General features: G+C 43.5%; 1 protein-coding gene across 2 annotated transcripts in view; it reads left to right on the top strand.

Annotated features, from left to right (window-relative positions):
• parp8 (poly (ADP-ribose) polymerase family, member 8) overlaps positions 1 to 25,502 on the top strand; it is a 470,797-nt gene that overhangs the window by 235,185 nt on the left and 210,110 nt on the right. For both annotated transcript variants that reach the window (XM_041197708.1, XM_041197699.1), the window contains exon 7: positions 23,132 to 23,226. In XM_041197708.1, the coding sequence (XP_041053642.1) occupies positions 23,132 to 23,226 (95 nt within the window). The remainder of the gene's footprint in view (positions 1 to 23,131; positions 23,227 to 25,502) is intronic.

Raw genomic sequence — 25,502 nt, 5'->3', positions numbered from 1 at the left:
CAGTCTGTCTAACCCTGTCAGAATGTTATACCTTTCAATGAGATCCCCTCTCTTTCTTCTAAACTCCATTGAATACAGGCCTAGTCAGCCCAATCTCTCCTTATAGGACAATCCTGCCATCTCAGGAATCAGTCTGGTGAACCTTCGCTGCACTCCTTCTATGGCAAGTCGTGAATGGTGGTGGAGAATTAAACAATGCACTGGAGGAGGACGCTCCAAAAATATCCCCATCCTCAATGATGGAGGAGCCCAGCACATCAATGCAAAAGATAAGGCTGAATCATTTGCTGCAATCCTCAGCCAGAAGTGCCAAGTGGATGATCCATCTTGGCCTCCTCCAGAGGCCCCCAGCATCACAGATGCCAGTCTTCATCCATGTGATATCAAGAAATGGCTGAAGGCACTGGATACTGCAAAGGCTTTGGGCCCTGACAATATTCTGGCAATAGTACTGGAAACTTGTGTTCCAGAGCTTGCCATGCCCCTAGCCAAGCTGTTTCAGTATAGCTACAACACTGGCATCTACCCAGCTATGTAGAAAATTGCCCAGGTATGTCCTGTACACAAAAAGCAGGACAAATCCAACCCGGCCAAATACCGCTCCATCAGTCTACTCTCCATCATCAATAAAGTAATGGAAGTGGTCATCAACAGTACTATCAGGTGGCACTTGCTTAGCAATAACCTGGTCACTGACACCCAGTTTGGGTTCCGCCAGGGCCTCTCAGCTCCTGACCTCATTACAGCCTTGGTTCAAACATGGACAAAAGAGCTGAACTCCCGAGGTGAGGTGAGAGTGACTGCCCTTGATATCAAGGCAGCATTTGATCAAGGAGCCCTAGCAAAACTTGAGTCAATGGGAATCAGAGGGAAAATTCTCCACTGGTTGGAGTCATACCTAGCACAAAGGAAGATGTTGCAGTTATTGGAGGTCAGTCATCTCAGCTCCAGGACATCACTGCAGGAGTTCCTCAGGGTAGTGTCGTAGGCCCAACCGTCTTCAGCTGCTTCATCAGTGACCTTCCTTTCATCATAAGGTCAGAAGCAGGGGTATTCGTTGATGATTGCACAATGTTCAGCACCATTTGCAACGCCTCAGAAACTGAAACAGTCCATGTCCAAATGCAGCAAGACCTGGACAATATCCAGGCTTGGGCTAACAATTGGCACGTAACATTCTTGCCAAGCAAGTGTCATGCAATGGCCATCTCCAGCAAGAGAGAATCCAACCATCGCAACTTGATGTTCAATGGCATTACCATCACTGAATCCCCCACTATCAACATCCTGGGGGTTCCCATTGACCAGAAACTGAACTGGACTAGCCATATAAATACTGTGGCTACAAGAGCAGGTCAGAGGCTAGGAATCATGCGATGAGTAACTCACCTCCTGACTCCCAAACCCTGTCCACCATCTACAAGGCACAAGTCAGGAGTGTGATGGAACACGCTCCACTTGCCTGGATGAGTACAGCCCCTACAACACTGAGGAAGCTTGACACCATCCAAGACAAAGCAGTCCACTTGAATGGCACCACATCCACAAACGTTCACTCCTTCGACCACTGACATACAGTAGCAACAGTGTATACCATCTACAAGATGCACTGCAGGAATTCACCAAAGCTCCTTAGACAGCACCTTCCAAACCCACGACCTACCACCTAGAAGGACAAGGGCAGCAGATAGATTGGAACACCATCACCTGGAAGTTCTCTTCCAAGTCACTCACCACCCTGACTTGGAAATATATCACCGTTCCTTCACTGTCGCTGGGTCAAAATCCTGGAACTCCCTCCCTAACAGCCCTATGGGTATACATACACCACATGGACTGCAGCGGTTCAAGAAGGCAGCTCACTACCACCTTCTCAAGGGCAACTAGGGATGGGTAATAAGTGCTGGCCCAGCCAACGAAGCCCACATCCCATGAATGAATTCTTTAAAAAGTCCTTCCTTAGATAAGGAGACCAAAATTGACTACAGTTTGCAGGGTTACGGGGAAAAGGCAGGAGATTGGCACTAAATTAAAATGCTCAGAGAGCTGGTGCAGACATGATGAGCTGAATGGCCTCCTTCTACACCACAACTCTGTGATTTTGATTCAAAACTGCACACAATACTCAAGGTGTGGCTCACTTAGGCCCTGTATAGTTGCAGTAAGACATCCTTGCTCCTCTACACAAGTCCTCTCGCAATGAAGGCCAACATACCATTTGCCTTCTTAACTGCTTGCTGCACCTGCGTGCTTGTTTTCAGTCTGGTCCTGATGTCAGAGCCCCAGAGCTGTGGTAAAATTCTGCCCAAATGTGCTAGTTCTGATTTGAACATTAAGCTGTGAACGTTTCTATAATTGTAATGATGACTGTATGCGCCCAAACCTTAGAAGTAGTTGTGTGAAAATCATTCAAGACAATAACATTGCACTATTCTAGCGCTGTTGAGCAATAAGTATGATGCTAATATATAATGAGCGTGCTGGTGAGTTAAAAGCAGCATTCTCTTCAATCCATTCAAGCGTTGATACATGTTCCATGCCTTTCACGGGAACAATGCTAATCAGTTCATCAGAATACTGTCTGTGACCGATATCAAAACAAATTTCCCTGTTCAAACCTGGCAGCTGTTGTAACTATTGAAATAAGATGCTTAGAGATTATAGCGAAACATGAAACAATCACATTTCAGGCATTATGGAAACACGTTAGCTCAAAGTTAGGGGCTGATTTCGATATTAGAAGGTACAAGATGTTTTGGAAATAGAGTGGCAGGAGAGGAGTAAGGGTTGGTTGAAATTCTAAGCATAATTTATAAGCAAAAGGACCTGGATTTTGTGGTGGTAATGACATCAAAACTGTCAGCATTATTCCATATACACAGAATAACACAGAAATCCACAAGTTGCTTTCAGTAGTTCTGGCCTTAATCAGAGGGTGAACTGTTGAAGCACCTTGAGAGTATAATCAATGAGGAATCTATGAACTGAAAACTCCCACATCTATGTATTTAGTTTCACTGTACAACGCTTGAAAATGTTACACTTTGTTGAATCTCTATTAGGAAAAAAATTCCCTCTGAAATAATTTTTTAAGCCTTATTTATATTGTTATTTTAATTTCATCTAAATCCAAATGTAAACATTTATCTTGCCATCTGAAAATTTTAATTAAAACTGGAACTTTAGTGCATTTAATTTTCTGGTTTGCTCTCTGTGGGAATACTTCATTGTAATTTGGTTGTTTACCCTGCTTGCTAGCAGCACTGCTGCAGATGCCTGGAGATCCCCTTGACTTGGTAGCAGATTTAAACTAGTGTTGGGAAGGGGGGAAGCCACAACAAAATTGTTAAGAGCTGTGTGAGCAACTTTCTTTGAGGTCAGCGATGAACGCTGTTGATTTGCTGCTGGCCACGAAACTCAGCCGAAGAAGTTAAATTGTTGTCCTGGGGAAAACACAAAGTCAAATGAATTGCATTGACAAACATCTGTGGGTTAGGGTTAACATTTATGGTCTGTTATAAATGCCCAAGGTAGGATAAGGTTGAATAAAATATATTTTGTGATGCGATAAGGATATATATTAACAACGATATGACAACGATGGTGATTTCAAACCACCCCTTATTAACTGGAAATGTCCAAATGGAAACGGAAATCAGAATTTTTATGCTTTGCAGTTTTATTTTGATTCAATATGATAAAGCCTAAGGTTAACTCATGAACTGACCTGATTCTTTGGAAGCAATTGAACGTCTCTCAGCTGGTGCCTATAACATGATTCGATTTAAACTAATCTGGCCATCAGTGCGGTTAAGGACCTGAGCAAAAATAAATGTTTGCAAAAAGGAAACCACAAAAGAGTGCGAGAAAAATTTGGAAACAAAAGCATTTCTTGGGGAGCACTGCTGAGAAAGGGGTCAATTTAACTTTTGGTCAACTGACTGGGACAGTTAGCTCATTTCCAGTAAAGAAGCTGGAATCATTTTCAAGCCCTTAACATCTTTTAAACATGGATTGTGAAGGAAAAGACTATTGGCAGAATTTTCTGTGCCCGCTGGCATCGGGCGTGTTCAGCGACATGAGTGGACAATATGGCAAGAAGGCCAAAAATTGGTTTCATGACATTGTGAAACAAGTTTGCAATCATCTGCTCTACCCGTCAATGGCGGGGCATATTTATCACTGTCGGACATAATATATCTGCATACCATTATAAGGCCAGCCCACCAGAATCATCCCCCGCTGGATCGCCAGCCCATGTCACCGGGAAAACACGCCAGTGCAGAACACGTCTTGACAAGTGTGATGTGCAGAAGTCGGGACTTACCGCCAGGGCATTGCTCACATGACGGACAGCCGAGGAGCAGAAGATGCTGGAGCCCTTAAGCAAAGAGACCCTGGAGGAATGCCCATGGCATGCTGGGCGGATTCTCATGGACATGGCTCTGCTGCAAAGCAGCTCACGGAAATTGGAAAGTCACCGCTGATGCTCACAATGGATGGTGGTCAAGGGGGTGGAGAGGAAGGTGTACCGGGGTTGGGAGAGGAAGGTCTGGGATCAATTGGGGAGGAAGAGGTATTGGGGGGGTGCAGGGGGGTGGGTAAGGTTGAGAGGGAGAGAATGAAGGTGTCAAGGAGGGGCAGGCTAGCTGAAGGCCACTTGGCAGAGCTCCCTGTGAACCAAAGTAGAGATAATTAGTGCATAGCAGCAGAGTCAAAAACAGGAGAGAGCTGAGTTTGCATTGAGGGAGGAATGATGTGGTGCAGGACCCTCATGAGGGTGTTCACCTCCGACCTCAGTGTCACTGCAGGCATGTTCCACATCCTTACCAGTTAGCGCAATGGCACGCTTCTCAAAGTGAATGAGGTGCCTAATATGGGCCACTCCACCCCCCGTCTGAGACCTCTCCCTGCTGTTGTGAGCCAGCTTCTCCTGCATGAAAACAGATGGAGAGAGTGTGAGCAGGACACATGGCACTGCATGGAATGTTTATGTGGTGAGCGGAGACATGGACGGGATGAGGACGCGAGCTCCAGAAGATATAAGCCTGAGGAAGATGTGAGGGTGTGTGTGAGAGTTAGTGGTGGTGTTCACTGAGGTGTGAGATCCCTATGGATGTGTGATGGGTTTTTGAGTGTGTGAGTTGAGAGTGATGAGATGAGTGACTTACCCTGGCGGAACAGATGAGACCATTCATCCTGGCACTGGATGGCTGTCCTCTATTGCAGGGCTTTGGCGCAGACCACCGCTGTCATGGTCTCTCATGCTGGATTGGTGATGCTGCTGGCCATCCTGCAACCAGAGCGGGGGTAGAGGACATCATGGCGAGCCTACACCGCATCCAAAAGGCTCTTCTTAAGTGATGTGACATTAAACCGGGGGGCTGCAGCCTTTTTGCCTTTTGGGGCCATGTCACCTTTGCAGCAGTCCTGGGCTGGATGCACTGAGAGGTTTGCGGCAGCTGTACTTTAAATGTGGCGCCGGTGTGATAAAGTGGCGAAGTAATGGCGTGGCGGGCGAAAGAGAGCCTGCCCACTATGGAAACGGCGGGAATTTCCAGGAATGCATTATCAATGCGGCAGGATTGGGACAATATGCCATGAGAAGCTGCCATTGCGGCCAAAAAGTAAAACATCGTTTCTCACACCTGCTACTGCACTTAGTATAAATTTGGAAGGATTCAGCCCTCTTCCCAAAACACTTATTGACTTCCTTGCAGACTTTGCAGGTAAAATGGATACAGAAATTCCTACAATATTGTTTATTTTGCTGTCAGTTAGTTTGTGACATGTGGAAGATGTCAACTTGAACTCAAAGGCTGCAGAGTCTATTGTTGTATTTTGGATGCAATATTGGCTAAAAGTTATGTATGTGAGGTTTATTATCATGATTTGAGGTGTAAATTGAAGATCCACCTACGTCAGAGCTTAGAATGTTGTTATATTTTGAAATATGTGAAAACATATGCAATATTATCACTAATTGGGAAAACACCATAATAAGGTGTGAACTAGAAAATTATACCACAGATGACGATTTGCAGAAGAACATGATTTATTTTTGCAAATGAGAAGACATGGCAAAAGTGATTTTGTGCACCACCTTTAGTTCGTTTAAGGTGGTTTTATCCAATGTGCAGACATAGTTCATAGTGCATTTAGTTAGATGATGGCTGATCTGCATCCTTACTCCTTGGGCTGGATATTCATGTTGGGCTTCAGAAATGCAGGTTGAGCCAATTCCTGACTTCCGAAACCTGAATCTGTCAACCTTGCCCATACCTGCCATCATATTTTCTGAGTCCCAAGGCAGTGTGGTCAGTAAGAGCTGCACAGCCAGGAGACTACACTTGAGTGGGTGAGATGGAGACTGAGTGAGGAGTGAATTAGGTCCATGTGGTAAGTTCTGGTAAGTCCTTTTCAGGTTTAAATATAGATTAATAGAACTAACAATCTTCAAGTAAGTTAGACCATCTTGTTCAATAGTTAACCGCCCAATAGTGGCAGTTATCTGTCAATCAGCTAAAAGTAGTTGATTTAACTGGTTCTAATTACTATAGCAGGAATCTAAACGAACTGATGATTCATCAGGGAGTCTATATAAACATCAAGCTTTTCAAACTGCACAGTCCGTAAGGGGCACACAGTCAGGAGACTACACCTGAGTGAGACGGAGACCAAATGAGTAGTGAATAAGATTCAGTTGGTAAGTTCTGGTAAGCCTTTTTCAGGTTTAAATATAGACTGAGAGTCAAGCTCTGACATAGGACTATTTAGGTACAAGGGGGAAAGAGGTGCTTTAAGTAAGTTTTATTACAGCTCATAAAGTATGTTAATTATTAGTCAGATTTATTAGTACTAGTAAGGTTTATCAATAGTTGTAAGGTTTATTAAGTTAAGGCCAAGCAAAATTAATATAAGTAAACCAAAGTAAAATAAAGTTAACGTAAGCAAAGTAAAGTTAAGCCATGGCAGAACAGCTCGATTGCGTGGAATGAGTATACTGTAGTATGTGGGAAGTGGTGAACACTATCAGTGACCTAGATGACCACACGTGCAGGAAGTGTCATCAACTGCAAAAATTTGAGCTCTGGGTTTCAGAGCTCGGGCGGTGGCAGGAGTCACTGTGACGCACCCATGAGGTTGAAAGCTACATAAATAGCATATTCAGAGAGGTGGTCACACCAGAGGCTAGGAGCATGGAGGCAGAAAGAGAATGGATGACCACCCAGCAGCCCAAGAGAATCAATCAGGTAGTGCAGGAGTCCCCTGAGTTCCTGCTCACGAATCAGTTTTCCGTTTTGGATACTGCTGAGGGCATCGGTTCCTTGAAGGAGTGCAGTCAGAGCCAGGCTTGTGGCATCACAGGTGGCTCAGCTGTACAGGAGGGAAGGAGGAAGACTCGAAGAGCAGTAGTGATAGGGGATTCATTAGTTAGAGGAGAAGACAGGCATTGCTGTGGCCATAGATGTGACTCCAGGATGGTATGTTGCTTCCCTGATGCCATCAAGGAATGGCCGAAGGACATTATTCTGGTGGAGGGTGAACAGTCAGAGGTCGAGGTCCATGTCAGTACCAGTGACTTAGGCGGGAAGGGGAATGCAGTCCAGAAAGCAGATTTCAGGGAGCTAGGAAAGAGATTGAAAAGCAGGACCCCAAAAGGTAATCTCAGGATTACTTCCAGTTGCCTATGCTAATGAGCATAGAAATAGGAGAATTTAGTTATTGAACAAGCGGCTGTAGAACTAGTGTAGGAGGGAGGGGCATCAGATTTCTGCTCTCGTGTCCACATTATTTATATGGCTAGCCCAGTTCTGTTTATGGTCAATGGCAACCCCCAGGATGTTGGCAGTGAGGCCTTCAGCGATTGCAATGCCATTGAATGTCAAGTAACGATGGTTAGATTCTCTCTTGTTGGAGATGGTCATCACTTGGCACATGTGTGGCGCGTATGTAACTTGCTACTTGTGAGCCCAAGCCTGGATAATGTCCTATTAAAGGGAGCCAGTGGCGTAGTGTTATTGCCACTGAACTAATAATCCAGCGATCCAGGGTAATGCTCTGGGTACCCGTGTTCGAATTCTGCCACAGCAGGTGGTGGAATTTGAATTCAATAAAATTCTAGAATTAAAAGTCTAATAATGACCATGAAACCATTGTTGATTGTCATAAAAACCGACCTGGTTCACTGATGTCCTTTAGGGAGGGAAATCTGCCATCCTTACCTGGCCTGGCCTACATGTGACTCCAGACTCAAAACAATGCGGTTGACTCTTAAATGGCCTAGCAAGCCACTCTGTTGTAACAAACCACTTAAAAAATTCTTACAGGATGTGACAGAGTAGATGTAAATAAAATGTTTCCCCTGGCTGGTGAGTCCAAAACCAGGGGATATTATCTCAGAATAAGAGGTAGACCATTTAGGACTGAGATGATGAGGAATTTCTTATCTCAGAGGGTGGTGAATCTTTGAAATTCTCTACCCCAGAGGGCTGTGGAAGCTCTGTCATTGAGAATGTTCGAAACAGAAGCAGAAATGGATGGCAAAGCCAGCATTTGTTGCCCATCCCAATTGCCCTTGAACTGAGTAACTTGCTAGACCATTTCAGAGGACAATTAAGAGTCAACTACATGGTTGTGGGTCTGGAGTTATATTTAGACCAGACCAAGTAAGGATGTCTTATTTCCTTCCCTAAAAGGCATTAGTGAACCATATGTTTTTTTTATGATAAGTGATTCATGGTCACCATTATTGATAGTAGCTTTCAATTTCAGATTTTATTAAATTAATTTAAATTCCACTAGCTATCATGGTGGGATTTAAACCTATTCCCCTCGAGCAGTGGATTGTACCTTTAGATTTGTAGTCTACTGACATTACTATTCAGCCACACTGTCTCACCCTGACAATTCCTGAATCCAGAAAATCAGCAAATTTTGAGCCTCTCTCTACATTGGAGAATTCTAATGCACTGCCTTCTTGAACCACTGCAGTCCATGTAGTGTAGGTATACCCACAGTGCTTTTAGGAAGGGAGCTCCAGGATTTTGACCCAGCAAAAGTGAAGGAACAGCGATGTATTTCCAAGTCAGGATGATGTGTGCCTTTTCAGGGAACTTGCAGGTCATTCATCTGCTGTCCTTGTCCTAGTTGGTAGCGATTGTGGGTTTGGAAAGTTGCTATCGAAGGAGCCTTGGTGAGTTCCTGCAGTGTATCTTGTAGATAGTACACACTGCTGCCTCTGTGCATTGGCAGTTGATGGAGTGTCCAAAGCCTGTCCACCATCTACAATGCACAAGTCAGGAGTGTGATGGAATACTCCCCACTTGCTTGGATGAGTGCAGCTCCCTCAACTCTCAAGAAGCTTGACACTGTCCAGCACAAAGCAGCCTGCTTGATTGGCACCACATTCACAAACATTCACTCCCTCCACCACCGGCACACAGTAGCAGCAGTGTGTACCATCTACAAGATGCACTGCAGGAATTCGCCAAGGCTCCTTCGACAGCAACTTCCAAACCCATGACCACTACCATCTAAAAGGACAAGTGCAGCAGATACATGGGAGCACCACCACCTGGAAGTTCCCTTCCAAGTTACTCACCACCCTGACTTGGAAATATATCATTGTTCCGTCACTGTCGCTGGGTCAAAACCGTGGAACTCCCTCCCGAAGAGCACTGTGGATGTACCTACACCACATGGACTGCAGCGGTTCAAGAAGGCAGCTCACCACCACCTTTTCAAGGGTAACTAGGGATGGGCAATAAACACTGGTCCAGCCAGTGAACTGCACATCCTGTGAATGAATAATAAATAAAACATACATTTGACCCTGAACTCATCTTTTAACACCACATCCACTCCGTCATCATGCCTGCCTAATTTCAGCTCTGTAATATTTCTGGTATCTGCTACTGCCTCGTCCTCTGCTGCTGGAACCCTAACTCGCCATATTTGATGTTTAGATGCCCATTTTACACCTGTGGATCAGATATAGCCAACACATTTCTCGGCCAATATGTAATTTGCTGATGTTGTTGCCAGATTGGCAACTAATTCGGATTTCATATTCAGCTTTCAGTGGTAAAACATAACAAATGGCAAAGCATTCACTTGGCAGAAAGCATTGCTGAATTTGATTATCTGTGGGTTATAGTTGCAGCATTGCTGCTGATTCTGCAAAAAATGAGTAGTAGAATAACCAGGCAGAGATTGAATAACAGGAAAATTAGTTGTGCAGCAGTGATAAACAAAATTTACTTTAAAAAAGGGACAGAAAATGTTGGAAACGCTTGGGGTCAATAAGTATCTGTGGAGGAAGAGAAGCTGAGAACATTCTCATGCGATCAGAGCAGGATAAGAGGCAATTAAATAGAGGTGTTTAAAATTGAGGGCCTGTGTCAGAGTACATAGGGAGAAACTGGCAGGGGGTTGGGCTTGGGAGGTCAGGAACCTGAAGATAACATAATTGACAAAAGAATCAATGGGGCATGGGGCGGGCGGAGGTTGATGAGATTTTTCTTTTTGGCAGGAAGTTGTTAAGATCTGGAATTGTCATGAAAATGATATTTTTCATTATATTATTGTGACTTATTCTAACTAAGGTTAATAGGGGTGAGTATGGATGATTCTGTCTGTCTCTGATTTAATTGAATTGGAGTTAGCTAGATTGCAAGCTTGAAATTATCAAAAGGAGTTAGGTGTAGAAGGTACTTGAAATGTTAATTGGTAAACATGGATGAGCTCTTAGCACATAAGGTGTGAAGGAATTGTTTGGATTTCAAATGGATGGTGGGATATTTACAACTGGCGAGATAAGCAAGGCCAAGCAGTGTGTTTATTTTAACAAAAGGAAAGAGGTCATATTGGCAACATGAAAGAATTTTATTTAATGGGATAAGTAAATTTGCAAAGACATATGGAACAATGGGACTTACAGGTTAAAAAAAGAGAAACATATATAAAGAGGAATGAAAGGCTATGTTGAGATGGGGGCATGTAAGATCTAACAGGAGTGTGTGAAACAGCCTTGGAGAAGCCTCCAGTCATGTTTGCAAAAGCCTGCTGTGTCCAATAACTAAAGTTGGAGAAAAGCCTTTGGAATTCCATTGTTGTGTGAGTGCTGTGGTAACCTGCTGGCTTGCCTTTTAAATTTAACATTTATTTTGGATTGTTGTCTTAAAGGGGGGTATGATGGGAGTCAGGTTATTAGTATTTGTTATAGTGTTAAGTAACTGTAATCTGATGTATGTGCTTGAAACCTTTTTTTTGTTAATAAATGTTTTAATTATTTATTTAAAATCTCTAAATGTGTTACTGCTGAATTCAGGGCCCAAATCTTCTCATAATAAATAAAAATTGCAAAACTGTTGTGGTAGCATGGCCAAGTTTCCCTTGTGGACTTGGTCCGCTTGGCACACATACCTGCCATGTCATAACAGAATGCATTACCTTAAAAGGGTCGTGGAAGCAGAAAAGGAACTTTTAAAAGGAAATTGAATAAATACTTGAAAAGAAAAAATGCAGTGCGATGGGAAAAGAGCAGGGGCATGGGACTAATTGGCTGGCTCTACCAAAGAACTGGCATAGTCACAATAAATTGTCTTCTTTGTGTGGTGTGATTCCATATTTCGATAAAGCTTCACTGCTAAGTTGTCTGTTCTTCACAAGTACCGATAGTTCTGCTGTTCCCAGCATTGTCTATTTTTGTTTCAGTTGAGGTTTTCTGCTTTTTTAAAAATACACTTTAATATTAAAGGGTGATATTTAGTGGAGACAACAGGCATCTCACCTGGCTGGAGAGCCAAAGAGACCCTCACGTTGCCTCTTTTTTGGAAGATCCGCCGCATTAAGTGTCAATCAGTGGAAAGCCTGCCCTGAGATCAAGGTCCTTCCCGGCAGCTCTCCTTTGCTCAATATTGCCACTGATGAGAAGGTGGCTGCTGTTGATACTACAGCCACCCGAAGCCAAAGATCACCTTGAACCCAGACGAGGGTGAGTACTGTTTGGAAGGCATTGGGGTCACAGGGGAGGGGGTTTGGGACCAAGCATAGTGGGGAGTGGCTTGCAGCTATTCCTCGCCTTTCGACTCTGTTGTTCAGGCACTCCTGCCAATGTGAATGCCCCTCTCCACCCCCACCCCCACCCCTCCCCCACTGGAAGGCCGCAAGCAAACAAAACAGGGTTTGCCTTTCAGGCTTCATGAATGGCGAGTCCCCTGGCTGAATACCAGTGGCGGCGGGATGAGGCCCTTAAGTGTGTCAACTAATTGCTCACTTAATACTGTCAGCTGGCAGTGGGGCGGAAAGGCTGCCCACAGGCCTTCCTGCCATGGACTTAAAAGGCAGGAAGGTGGCAGGGTCTCCTGTGACCAAACTCACCATGGATGATGGCATTAAATTCTGGCCAAAGCAGCAGCATAAGCCATCAACTGGGCACAGGGCCTCAGAACTTAATGAAGAGACTATATTGTACCAGCAATTTTAATTCATTATGAATTTTTTAAAAAATTATTAGAGGTTTTTGCATGTATAAAAAGCACCTTAATGATTATCATTAAGGAGCCAGCCTCTAGTCTCCAGTGTTGTACTAATATATTGACACTTTCAAGAGAAGGGATAGTAACACAGAAAAAGCAGCTTATTTTCAAATTCAGCATCATTCCAGATGGAGGCTGGAAATGCCCTTGGAAATGTCCTCAGCCGTTGTAACATCACTGGATCCAAGATGGCAGCCCACGTTGTGCACATAAGTGTGATTTCTTCCAGATTTCCAGTGAAGTTAAGACGTCAGGGCAGGAGCAGCACTATGGAAATTCCTGGTTGTAACATAACTTGTGTTGGATTATTGCCACTTACACAGAGACAGGTTTTAAAACAACACAAGGCCCCACCTATTTCCTGGAAAAACAGAAAAGGTTGGTAATACTCAGAAGATCAAGCAGCACCTGCAGAGAGAGAAATAGCTTTAATGGGCAAGATTTTACCACAGGCTTCAGGACTTTGACATCTGGACGAAATATGAGTCCTAAGCCTGCACTTGCTGGTAGCGGGACAGGCTTAGCAATCTTCCCAGAGGCGGCCTTATGAGTGGCCTCCTCTGAGCTTGCTGTCAACTGGTGGGTGGGATGTCGATGCTGCCAACTCTATCAGAAGGTTGGCAAATCTTGAAGCTTGGCAGCCCCACCGGGAGATGGGGTGGGCACTGCTGAAGCAGGCTGGGGATCAAGGAATAATAAGTTTTAAATTAAAGATCAGAAAGACCAAGCAGGCAGGCACCTCCAGATGGTCAATTAGGACCCTGGGGGTGTTCTTCCCTCCCCATGACCCTTTCTTTGGGCCACGGAGCCTCCTGCTGCCACAAGGAAGCCACTTCTATGAGACTGGTGGTCTCTTCCTGCAGCAGTGGGTGGGGCAGGGTGGTGTGGCAGCTCCATTGTGGTTGTGGTTGTTGGAGGCCGATCATCTCAGCCCCAAGGCATTGCAGCAGGAGTTCCTCAGGCAGTGTCCCAGGCCCAATCATCTTCCGCTGCTTCATCAGTGTCCTTTCATCCATCATAAGGCCAGAAGTGGGGATATTCACTGATTATTGCACCATATTCACAAATCTTCAGATGTTGAAGCAGTCCCTGTCCACGTGCAACAAGAACTGGACAACATTCAGGTTTGAGCTGAGAAATGGCAAGTAACATTCATGCCACACCAATGCTTATGAGGAATGGTTGGACAGGTTGGGTCTGTACCCATGGGAGTTTAGAAGAATGAGAGGTGATCTTATTGAAAGATACAAGATCCTATTGGGACTTGGCAGGGTGAATGCTGAAAGGATGTTTCCTCTTGTGGAAGAGGCTAGAACTAAGGGACATAGTTTAAAAATAAGAAGTCTTCCATTTAAGGCAGAGATGAGGAGAATTTTTTTCTCTCAGACTGTTGTGAGTCTGTGGAATTGTCTTCCCCAGAAATCAGTGGAGGATTGAATACTTTTAAGGAAGAGTTAGATAGATTTTTGGCTAACAAGGGAGTCAAAGGGCATAGGAGGTGGGCAGGAAAGTGGAATTGAGGCCACAATCATATCAGCCATGATCTTATCAAGTAGCAGAGCAGGCTCAAGGGGCCGTATGGCCTATTCCTGCTCCTAATTTGTATGTTTGTAAGTAAGTATGTTCACATATTCATAGGCAATGACCACCTCCAACAAAAGAGAATCTAACATCATAACATCTAGCATTCAATGGCATTACCATCACTGAATTCCCCACTATCAGCATCCTGGGGGTTACCATTGACCAGAAACTGAACTGGACTAGCCATATAAATACTGTGGCTACAAGAGCAGGCCAGAGGTTAGGAATCCTCTGGCAAATAACTCATCCCCTGACTTCCCAAAGCTTGCCCACCATCTACAAGGTAAAAGTCAGGATTGTGATGGAATCATCTCCCCTAGCCTGGAGGAGTGCAGCTTCCACAATACTGAAAAAGCTTGACACCATCCAGGACAAAGCAGCCGACTTGATTGGACCCCATCTACTGCCTTAAACATTCACTCCTTCCACCACCGATGCACAGTGGCAGCGGTGTGTACCATCTACAAAATAGATGGCAGCAACTCACCAATCTGCTGACCTTTAGCAACTAAAAGGATAGGGGCAACAGATGCTTGGAGACACCACTACCTGCAAGTTCCCCTCCAAGCCACCCACCATCCTGACTTGGAGTAATACTACCACTCTTTCACTGTCACTGGATCAAAATCCTGGAACTCCCTTCCTAACAACACTGTGGGTGTACCTACACCACATGGACTGCTGTGGTTCAAAAAGGCAGCTCACCACCACCTTTACAAGGGCAATTAGGCATGGGCAACAAATGCTGGTCTTGCCAGCAATGCCCATATCCCATGAAAGACCAGTGGTCTGAAAAAAAAATCCCCTTATTAGAGCCTTAAATTATTTAAATAGGTTGCCTGCCACTGTTTGGAGGACAGCCGGACCTAGCACCGGGAAACTTCCCTGGTAGCAGGAATGCGCTGGTGAGCCCTGCTATTCATCAGCCCCTCTGCCTCCCAGCCCACCATTTTGGGGCCGGGAATATTCCTAACCAACATTTCAGGTCAGTGAACTGTCATCACATATTTCCTGGCATTAACTGAGGCCGTGGGTCTCAGTTTCTTTGTCAGCGTTTGTGAGAAGCAGCAGGAACACATTCAGGAATTAGGGCCACCATGATTTTCTATCTATTACATTAAATGGAAATTCTGTTTATGAAGCTGGAGGTGAAAATTTCTTAATATATGTGTTGTGCCTTATTCTATAAACAATATTTCCAACAATGTGAAGACTTTACAATGAAGAGGACTGCCTGTGTCAGCAAACCAGAAATTTGTTTACTGAACATGAATCTGTTCAGTATATGTTTGCTGATATGCCTGGAATGCACAGTCCTAATATCTTGTTAACTGGTTAAGGCACCAATGTTTTGTAGCTGCAAGTGTGACAGCAGTTTGAGCTTACTACATTGCTCCATTTGTTTTAAAAAGACTGCCAGAATAATGTTTGTGAGCAAGCCCTTCGGGTCAGGCATGTTGTTGATTTCTGTATGTTAATTGCTCAATTACAGTGATATTAGCATGGCTTTTGCAATTTAAATATGGGCCCGTGAGTTTCCTCATCTTTCTGGAGCGTGCCAGTTAAAGTAAAGTGAGAACACAATGGTTATACAGGGCATTGGTGAGACCACAGGGCATTGGTCTCCCTATTTAAGGAAGGATATAAATGTGTTGGAGGCAGCTCAGAGGAGGTTTACTAGATTGATAAGTGGATTGAGCGGGTTGTCTTATGGGGGAAGGTTAGACAGGCTGGGCTTGTTCCACCGGAGTTTAGAAGAGTGAGGGGTGACTTGATTGAAGCATATAAGTTCCTGAATGATCTTGACAAGGTGGAAGTCGAAAGGATGTTTTCCTCTTGTGGGTGAGTCCAGAACTAGGGGACACTGTTTTAAAATTAGGGGTTGCCTTTTTAGGACAGAGGTGAGGAGAAATTATTTCTTTCAGAGGGTTGTGTGACTTTGGAATTCTCTGCCTCAGAAGATGGTGGAGGCGGGGTCATTGAATATTTTTAAGACAGAGGCAGATAGATTCTTGTTAGGCAAGGGAATCAAAGGTTATCGGCGGTAGATGGGAATGTGAAATTCGAAACACAAATAGATCGGCCATGATCTTATTGAATGGTGGAGCAGGCTCGAGAGGTCAAATGGTGTACTTCTCCTATTTTGTATGTTTGGATGTTTGTATGTAATTGAGGCGATTCAAAGCATGACAGGAAAATATGCCAGTAAGTACTGAAACCTCAAAGCTGCTTTCTTGTTTGAAAGGCTTTGTTCACAGTTCTTGTGCTGAGAGGTTCCTTTTGCACACTTTGGAGGTTAATTTGACAACTTTAGAGATTTGCAAGTCTAATCTCCATTTAGGAGCTGTGATCTATCACCTCAGCAAGGGTGCCTCTTGTGCTGTTTTACTTTGGACTACAGATAGGGACAAGATGAACAGCAGCAATAGCAGCATCAGCAGGAAAAGAATCAGCAGAAAGAGCAGCAAGAACAGCCTCCTCCATGGTCGAGCAGAAAAGTGCAACCAGCAGGAGGCCATACCTGGCACATTCTATGGTGCTGCTCCAGAGTATCTGTTTTGTCAATGGCCTCCATGGTTCAGCATCTGAGTGCAGCTGAGCAGAGGTTGAAGCACCCTGTGGCCTCCAAAGTCAGACTCTCCACTTTTCTCCCTGGCTCCATCATCTCACTTGCTCATTTCTGAATGTGAGACACCATGTGAAAATCTAGCTATCTGCCTTATTGGTCCCACCGAAGTTTGAGTATCTGAATTGTTGGATAGTCTGCATGAATCCTGTAATGATTTCCCCTCAGAGGACTTTTCTGAGGATTTGTTGTTGTCTTTCTTGATCACTTTCTGCAGGACTCTTAAAGGTCCCGTTGGAGATTAAAGACATGAAGTAGAACGGCCAAGAAAGAATATTTTAAATCTTCATTTTGCACATGATCATATGCTGACATCACAATTGAGTGATGTATGATTTTTGGCTGTCTGATATTTAATTCTGTCGCCAGATAGTGAGGAGGTCCCGATCTCCCCATTTCTGATGGCTGAGCACACTGAAATTCTGTGGATGTCCAGTACATCTTCTACTTCATCTGTTATTTGGCTCTGTCTCTGCCTCATGTTCTGCGCTCTCTTCTGCAAGGAGGAAAAGAAGAGGCACATTAGTGAGAGTAAAGGCACATGTTGACCAGGTAGAATGGAGACTATATTCTGAGGGTGCCTATGAGGGAGAGATGTGATCTTTTATGAAAATGAGCCTGTGTCAGTCCTGGATGGACAGATGAGGATGTGATGAAGGTCTTAAACAGAGGGGGATGGGTGTACCTGCATGGTAAGTTGCTGTGAGGAGTGATGAACTGAAATAGGCTTGAGAAGGCAGAGTGAGGCGATTGGGGTAACCTTCTCTGCCCTGCTTCGATCACTAAGTCGCTTTCCTTGAATCCATGAGTGGAGACTTCAGTCCTGCTGCTGACCATATGGGTAATGTCCAGCCATGCCTCCTTTGTTTCACTGGCTGGCTTCTTCCTCTCATCAGTAGAGTACCTCTCTCTGGCCCTTATAGCCCCAGCATTCCATCCAGGGATATGTCACTAAAATCAACTGCAGCTTTTGAATATGTGTGCTCCATTCTGTCAACTCATTGTATTCTATTTCCAACTCTGGAACACTTTACATTGTATGTTTCCTTTAAATACTGGAATTAAAATTGATTCATGCGGGTTATCACACCCGCTGAAGCTAATTGTGGTAATGTAGTGGCTGGGTTAAAAAGCCACTGGCAGGTATGCTGCACTTACTTCTGAGTTTTTAAAATGCTTGTAATCCCAAACTCCCAACCCTACCCCTCCCCACTGCATTCTCGCTGCCAATGCGTTGGAAATTGGGTCCACCTCAGTTATCACATTCGAAGCTTATTGTCCTGGACCCTTCTAGCTTTCAAGTAAGAAATTACTTGAGACACAATCAAATGAAATTATTTGACCCATTCCTTTAAGATAAAACCTTGCTGACCACTCATATTTACTGTTAAGACAACAATAAGTGTTGAGCCTTGAAAGTGAAAACTCTTGATAGTTGCTTAACAGCATTCTTTAAAAGGACAGTCCCAGAAATTCAGGCACTGGCCATGTCAGTCACACACGTAGATAGAAAAAAATACAATTAGTTCTTTTCATGAGGGAACTTCTCTTTGCAGTGATTAACTGAGAAACTCCTTTAGCTTTGAATATATAATAATATTCAACATATTGGACAATGCTTGTTCAGAATGCACTGTAACTCCTGACACCAATTGGCCAGGTCCCAGGAACAGTTATACATGTGCATTCAGTTCGCACTGCATCCATTGGCACATGCACAGTTTCTCCCATGGTTGACATTTGGCTAACAGCATGCCCATCACTCTGCCTCCATCCCTCGCTGACTGCAGCTTGTGTAGCCATCCTGTCTGCTGTTGCCACGCTCCCTCTGACAACGCTCACTCACCCCCTCTCCTGGACTCTCGCTTCCCCTCTCCTGCACTCTGTACCACGGGGTGCTCCAGTCTCCGGCTGTTGCCAGCCATGGCCTACTGGGCTCCATCTCACTCCTGACAGGACTTAGAACCTCACTCTCTAACCCAGCAGACCTGGGTCCCTTTGATCATACTCCACATGTATTTAAAAAAAAATACCAATTAATTGCAGGTGAGGTGAGATTCCTGAGACCCTGCTCCAATGCTGGGAGTGTAGGGCTGTGAGATCTGGGCCACCAGTTTGTGACTAGGGTGACCAGATTTTCAAAATTCAAAACTGGAGCACGTTAAAAATCTTTGAGAAGGCCGGACTCTGTGATGATGCACATGTTGGGTGACCAATGGTAGGAGTCTGGTGGAGGTGCAATTGAAGGTAGTCACTTGTTGACATCTCCCAGAACATGACCAACCATGATCTGCAACCCTAAAGACACTCAATTATTGACGATAACAGTTGTGAACCAGACTCTTGTTCCAATAACATTTCGGGCTCGTTTTCTGAAAAAAACTGAATGCTTTGTTTTTCACAAGATCCCAGAATCCTCTATTCTGCTCTAGCTTTATTGTGCAATGCACAATGGTTCTAACAATAGCCAGAAGCTGGAATTTAAATGAGCAAATGTACCTCAAGTGTGGAAGATTTAGCATAAAAGCACACAATCTTTCAGTGGGAAGTTTGGTTGAACGTGCCATGGCTTCCGCAGCGTTGATTGGTGATTTACTGATGGGTGCTGTCCAACTATGTCTTCAAGTAGGGCTTGCAGTTGGTGGACACAACTGTCAATCTCCTGTCATCACCCAGAGGCTGATTCCCTCCCAGCTTCCAGCTGGTCATGGAGTTAATTTATAGGAGGTCATGAGGGTAAATTAATCCTAATAACTCCTATATATTACCCCAATTAACTCGTAAAAATTATCCCAAGTAACTTCTATAAATTAAACCCCTGTGCCTCCTATAAATCAGTACTTCCCCACTCTCATGCTCTCCACCGTCGGCCTGCAGCTCTCCCCTGCTCTCCCCTGCCAGTTCCGGCTCTTCCCCACTCTCCCCCACTGACCTCTGCCTCTCCCTGACTCTCCCTTGCCTGTTTCCGGCTCTCCCGTACCCTCCCTTGCCGGCCTTCAGCTATCCCCGACTCTTCCCGGCCGGCCTCTGGCCCTACCCCACTCTCTCCCTGCCGGCTTCTGGCTCTCCCCCACTCTCCCCCTGCTAGCCTCCGACTCTCCCTGCTCTGCCCCCACCAGCTCCTGGCTCTCCCCCACTCTCTCCTGCTGGCCTCCAGCTCTCTCCCGCCGGACCCCAGTTCTGCCCCACTCTCCCCCCATTGGCTTCTGGCTCTCCCCGTGCTGGCCTCCTTCATAGAAGGCCAATCGAAAAAATTGGATTGTCAGTACTGATGGAATGACCAGTAAGGACACTGAAAGGTGAGCCAACCAAGAGCAACAAGAGGCTATCCCTTTGAAAACAGTCCATTTTGGGGCAAAAATGATCTGCCCCCGCTGCCAGCTCTGGTGGCCACTGAGAAGGATTTCTGCGTAGGCAGGAGCATCCCATTGCAGCTGCTAGCTGTTGGGGAGTGGGTGGCATTCCAGTTCACAGGGTGCAACCAGCAAGGTTTTGTTTTGGGTTTACCAACAGCAAATGGAGAGCGAGGTAAAGGGGAGGGGAGTGGAAGTAAACTGAAGAAAAACTGATGCTGTGCAAAAAGGTGAAGTGCTGCTGGAAATCTCTGATATAGTTCACGTGATGAGAGAAAAGTTGCAAACCGGGACATTTAAGCTATTCTGAACAAATTTTCAGGACACTGGAACGTTTCTTGAAAAACTGGGATCGTCACCTTAAAAGCAGGATATCTGATCACTGTGTCCCTGACTCTGTCCTGAATCCTTGGGTCAGGGTCATTTTTAAAGAGAATATGATGCCCATGCCATTTGCAATGTTACTGCGGTGCCTTGTCAGGGGCTTCATCATTCAGGAGCTTCCCATTTCAGCTGAAGGTGAGAACTTTACACCTTTTTAAAATATTTAAATGCAGGTGAAGTTTCTCTCCCCAACATTTTTTAGTGTTTTACTTCACCATTGCCAGGTTATTTGTATGCACTGGTATAAACTACCAGGTACACAGTTAATGGCTGTGAGTCCTATCCCTTTAAAGCCATCTGTCTGGGTTTACTGACACTCGACTTGTTTTTATCACATTTCTTCAGGAGCATATTTTATTGTATTTCAGTTTAATTTAGCCTTTTTCTTTCTTTTTCTTTTCATCTCTTATGCTTGTTAGTCATGGGAATTCTACTATGAATTGCTACAACCCTGCTGGCAGGATTGACATTTCTTCTGAGATTCCTATTACCTTCTAGGATCCAGGGGAGACAAGGAGGATATCCATGGCAATAATCAGACAGAGAGAGCTTTCTGCACTTGAGGCACTATCCTACCTATTACCCAGGTAGGTTGGTCCACAAAACTCTTTGGGCCAGTCGGAGGAGAGTTGATTGGCGAGGCCTTCTCCAATTTAGGAGCATATCCTTGAGCTTCAATGTGTACTAGCATCAAAAGAATCTTGTGAATTTTGGGGTTGAATAAGCGTATGTATCGATAGACATGCTCACAGCTTGCAACCCAGTAGGTGACTGTGCATCATGCAGCTAGATTGTTTCACAATGAATTGTGCATTTTGGTTTCGGAATATGAGTGTGACAAGATTTTCAGTTATATAGTACTATGAGGTAAGTTTTGTCTTTAGCTCACAGCTTTACATAACAGGGTACCCATTTTTGTCCAGCCAAATTGACATTTATAAGGTGGTAAAGGCCTCAATTGACTTAGCCACCCTGTTAAAGTTGACAGACCTTGTATTTTCATTGGAGTCTTCCCTTGGACACCCAGAGTGCCTGTTCATTTCAGGCACTGGTTCTTCTGATAATGTGTTACATGAGGAGGGGGTGAATTGACTCCCCTATTCTCCCACTCCAGGTCTGACTGTAACAGGGTGTTTTGTGAATTTAGAGAGGATGTACTTTGTCAAAGCTGCAAGAGCACCACTATTTATGCTTTCAGATTGTAAAGAATAAGTCAGACAGGTTTTCTTAGGTTAATCAAAGAACAAGATATGTTTATTGAAACTTATTTCCTAAATTAAAAATGAAGACTAGGTAAATCGCAACCACCATTCATATGTCATACGCACTTGCCTGGGCCCACACACACACACACTAGCACAGAAGGCAGAATAAGACGATAGGCTTAAGGATTTTTTACAGTTTGTGAAGAAGATAAAACAAAAGAGTATACAGTTAGCTGTTCTTTTGGCTGTTCTTGATGTGGCGGTTTCATGTTTTGGCTGTTTTATTCAGTTGTCTTCCTGGGTATATGGAGCAGATTTCCACATCTTATTTCCAAAAGGTCTTGATTTGCAATAGATTTCTCTTCTTAGGATGGTTACTTTCCAAATCCGGACACAATACTTGTGAGAGAGAGAGAGGACAAACAACTGTTTCAGTACAGCATTGTCTTGATTTCTCTCCTGCTTGGTAAACAGGCCCTTAAAGTACTCTGCTGGCTGTATATTCCAGAGAAATTCTATCAGTCCATGTCTGCTGCAGTCATTGTTTTTGAACAGGTAATTGCATCTTTATGGCTCCTCTTAAAAACATTTGAAAAGTTTCAAGATAGTGTAAAACCAACAGGGGATGGGGTCTTTCATGTTCCTCAGGGGGTTGAGTGTCTTTTCTTTCTATCCCACTTGGTGGAATGCAAACTGTATATTGTAGCCATCTGGCAGTCTCCATTGTCTTTAGAGGATTTCTGTTTTTTTTTAATCCAGCCAGAAAAAGAAAAATGCGAGATTGTATCTTTTAAAATAAAAGTACATCCTCGTAACATATGCAGTTCAAAACCTTATGATATTGTTTGGACCCTGATTGCAGTTTTCATAGACAAGTACACCTAAAAGCAAATTATCTGGTCATTACCATATTGTTGTTTGTAGGTCCTGGTTATGTATAAATTGGTTGCTGTTTTTCCTACTTTGCAACAGTGACTATACTTCAAAAGCACTTAATTGGCTGTAAAGCACTTTGGGCCACCCTGAGGAAATAAAAGGCACCATAAGAATGCAATTTTATTAACAGGTGGCATTAGCAGCACCCAAGGCCACATGTGCCCACTCTGTTCAGGCTATTCTATATATTTAGACAAATGGAGAGAAATTTATCATTGTGCTCCCTAAATTGACTTCATGTTTATTGCATGTTTTTTTCCTCTCTCCAGATGTGACTGGAAGGGTCTAGTCAATGGTATACTTGGTAGCACCATGCCTTTATGGGACATCCAGGCCAAATCACAGGCTGTGTGCCTATGCTGTGTCAATGTATGGAATCACCCCTTTAACATGCTGGATAGTCTTTTGAAATAAGAACACCATTTAACTTCTAGGCTGCAAGTGTTCATACAATTACGGTATCTTTTCACTTGGTAAACTTAGTTGTGATTGTGATTCCAGGGTAACTATGATGGTGAACTTCATAAGCACCCGCAGCTTGAAGCTGACCTGGCAGCTGTGAGAGAGATCTATGGGCCCGGCGCAGTATCCCTCAGGTAAGCTGTTTGCTGAACAGTCTTTCTGTTATAAGGAATGAGGCTGAATGTGTTCTCAGCATATTGAGACTTTGTTATGCCTATGCATTTGCGGTTTAGTCACAGCAAAGCTAGGAAAACTACTCCAATGGCCAATAATGTATTTTGTTTTTTTCCAATTTATTGACAACTTTGAGACCAAAGGAGAAAGAGGAACAGACAAATCATGCAATGATAGAAATTAATTTAGAAACCTACTTTGGAGGTAACCCCAAGCAAGGAAAATTTTAGCTTCAGTTTTGCTGGTATTTTTTGAACAGGATTGAAGGATGCTGACATTTGGTGATATCAGTGTGCCTGACATGTTTATTGCTCTATGAGCTGACTGTAATTTATCATCATGCACTACTAAAAGATAAATAAAGCAGCTGAATATTGGATTTATTCAGTACTTGCTTCAAAGTGTCAGGATCACTTTTAACGGTGTCAAAATGAATGTTATAAATAGAGAGAGCTGGTGGATAGGGACAGTGCTGATAACTCTGTTTTCTATTATTCTTTTTGCTGCTCTTGTTCTTCCATGCCATCAAGCAAGATGATGCCATGATGGAACTTTTCACACTGTAAGCAATCATAGCTGTTACCAAAGGATAGCACAAAGACTGCTTGTTGTAGTGATTTATGGCATTTATGCTCTCTGCCAAAATCTTGAGCTCTTCACACTTCTCTATACCAGGCAATCCAATCCACAATGCCTAACAATTTGGTCCGCAAAACCCAAGTGGCTCACTCACCTGAAGATCATTCCCCAGAAATGGAGCATTAAGTTAAACAATAACGCCTAATTCAGAACACTTGTTTTTAAGTTAACTTCAGCAAAGGAAAGATCTGTATGGTTTTATTTTTACTAAATTATTTTTAAGTCTGTAAATTATTGCAGTAATATCATATTTCTTGTATTCAGTTTTCTTTTTATATTGCAATTCTTGAACATGGTCCATAGGTTTAAATGATGCCCAGCTAAGTGACTACAAGGAAAAAATAATTTGGATTCAGTATATTTGCCGCATGATTTATGATGTTATCCTAATAAATTGACTACAAAGCATAATTAAAATATAAAACTGGGGTAATTTTAAATATACAATGTATATTTAAATGTAACAAAGCCCAAGGTTTATTCCAAAATAGCCTTTTGTCCCTTTCACGAAGAAAACAACCCCCCAATGATCATATCCCTAATGTAGTTCTGAAGCAATAAATGTCAGTTTTCTTTACTAGCATACCTAGATGTTATTACACAGCTACTGAATAATGCATAACTGAATTACGACATTTTGTTAATTCTACAGGTTGTTATAAAATGTTATTTCAAAAATTTATACTGTAAGATGATCTATTTTCTCTAACCATTGTCCTAGGGGAACTTATATTTACAATACTTGGAACTTTACCAGAGAATAGGAGGTTTAGGTAGAGGGGATGGAGGATTTGCAGCTCTCTATCCAGGCAAGCTCCAAACACGAGAACATCCAATTTAATAGACAAAGTGATATTTCAAAGAGAAAACATATTTAAAGAAAACTGATTTTCATTCATATTTTAATTTTGGGAGAATTGAATTTCATATTTCCTGAAAAGTCACTAAGCCTCTGTGCTCCGAATATTTTTATTTAAGTAAGTATAATTTTATTCAGAGCCTTGTTTATATACTGTTTCTATTCACTAAAACATCCCCTGCTATCAGTTGTTACCTGAAACCTGACTCTACCTTCTTAGAAAGGCTGGACTACAGGGATAGTCCCTTAAGTGGCAGAGCAAACCAGCATGTTGGGAATATCCTGTTGCATCTTCTTGAATTCAGCAGCTATAAAGGAGGGGGTTGGGTACAGAGCTGCTCCATCACTTGTCTACAAACTTGTCTCTGCACCTTGGGCTTTGTTACCCTTTACTTTTATCTGTCTGTCATTCATCTGTTCCTTTATGTTTGGCATAGTATATCAATAGGTTAAGATGCCTCAGGTGTGCCTCCAAACATTTACAGATACTGGTAATGATAATTTCTTTGTGGAGAGTTGCAAGTCAGGATTGAATAGAGGAGCCATCAGAACTGATGAATATTCTGGCATTTGATTGATACCTTTGAGAATCACTAAGTAAGGACATTTTTCTCAGGGCACTAAATTAGGGGCTCTTCTCATTTTGTATTTTCTAATTGTCTTACAGAAACATAGAAACTAGGAGCAGGAGTAGGCCATTTGGCCCTTCCAGCCTGCTCCGCCATTCAATATGATCAT

This window comes from Carcharodon carcharias, chromosome 1, assembly GCF_017639515.1.
Source record: "Carcharodon carcharias isolate sCarCar2 chromosome 1, sCarCar2.pri, whole genome shotgun sequence".
In the NCBI taxonomy this organism is placed as follows: Eukaryota; Metazoa; Chordata; class Chondrichthyes; order Lamniformes; family Lamnidae; genus Carcharodon; species Carcharodon carcharias.
The sequence above is the reverse complement of the archived record's forward strand: the minus strand, read 5'-3'. Positions and strand labels throughout refer to the sequence as shown.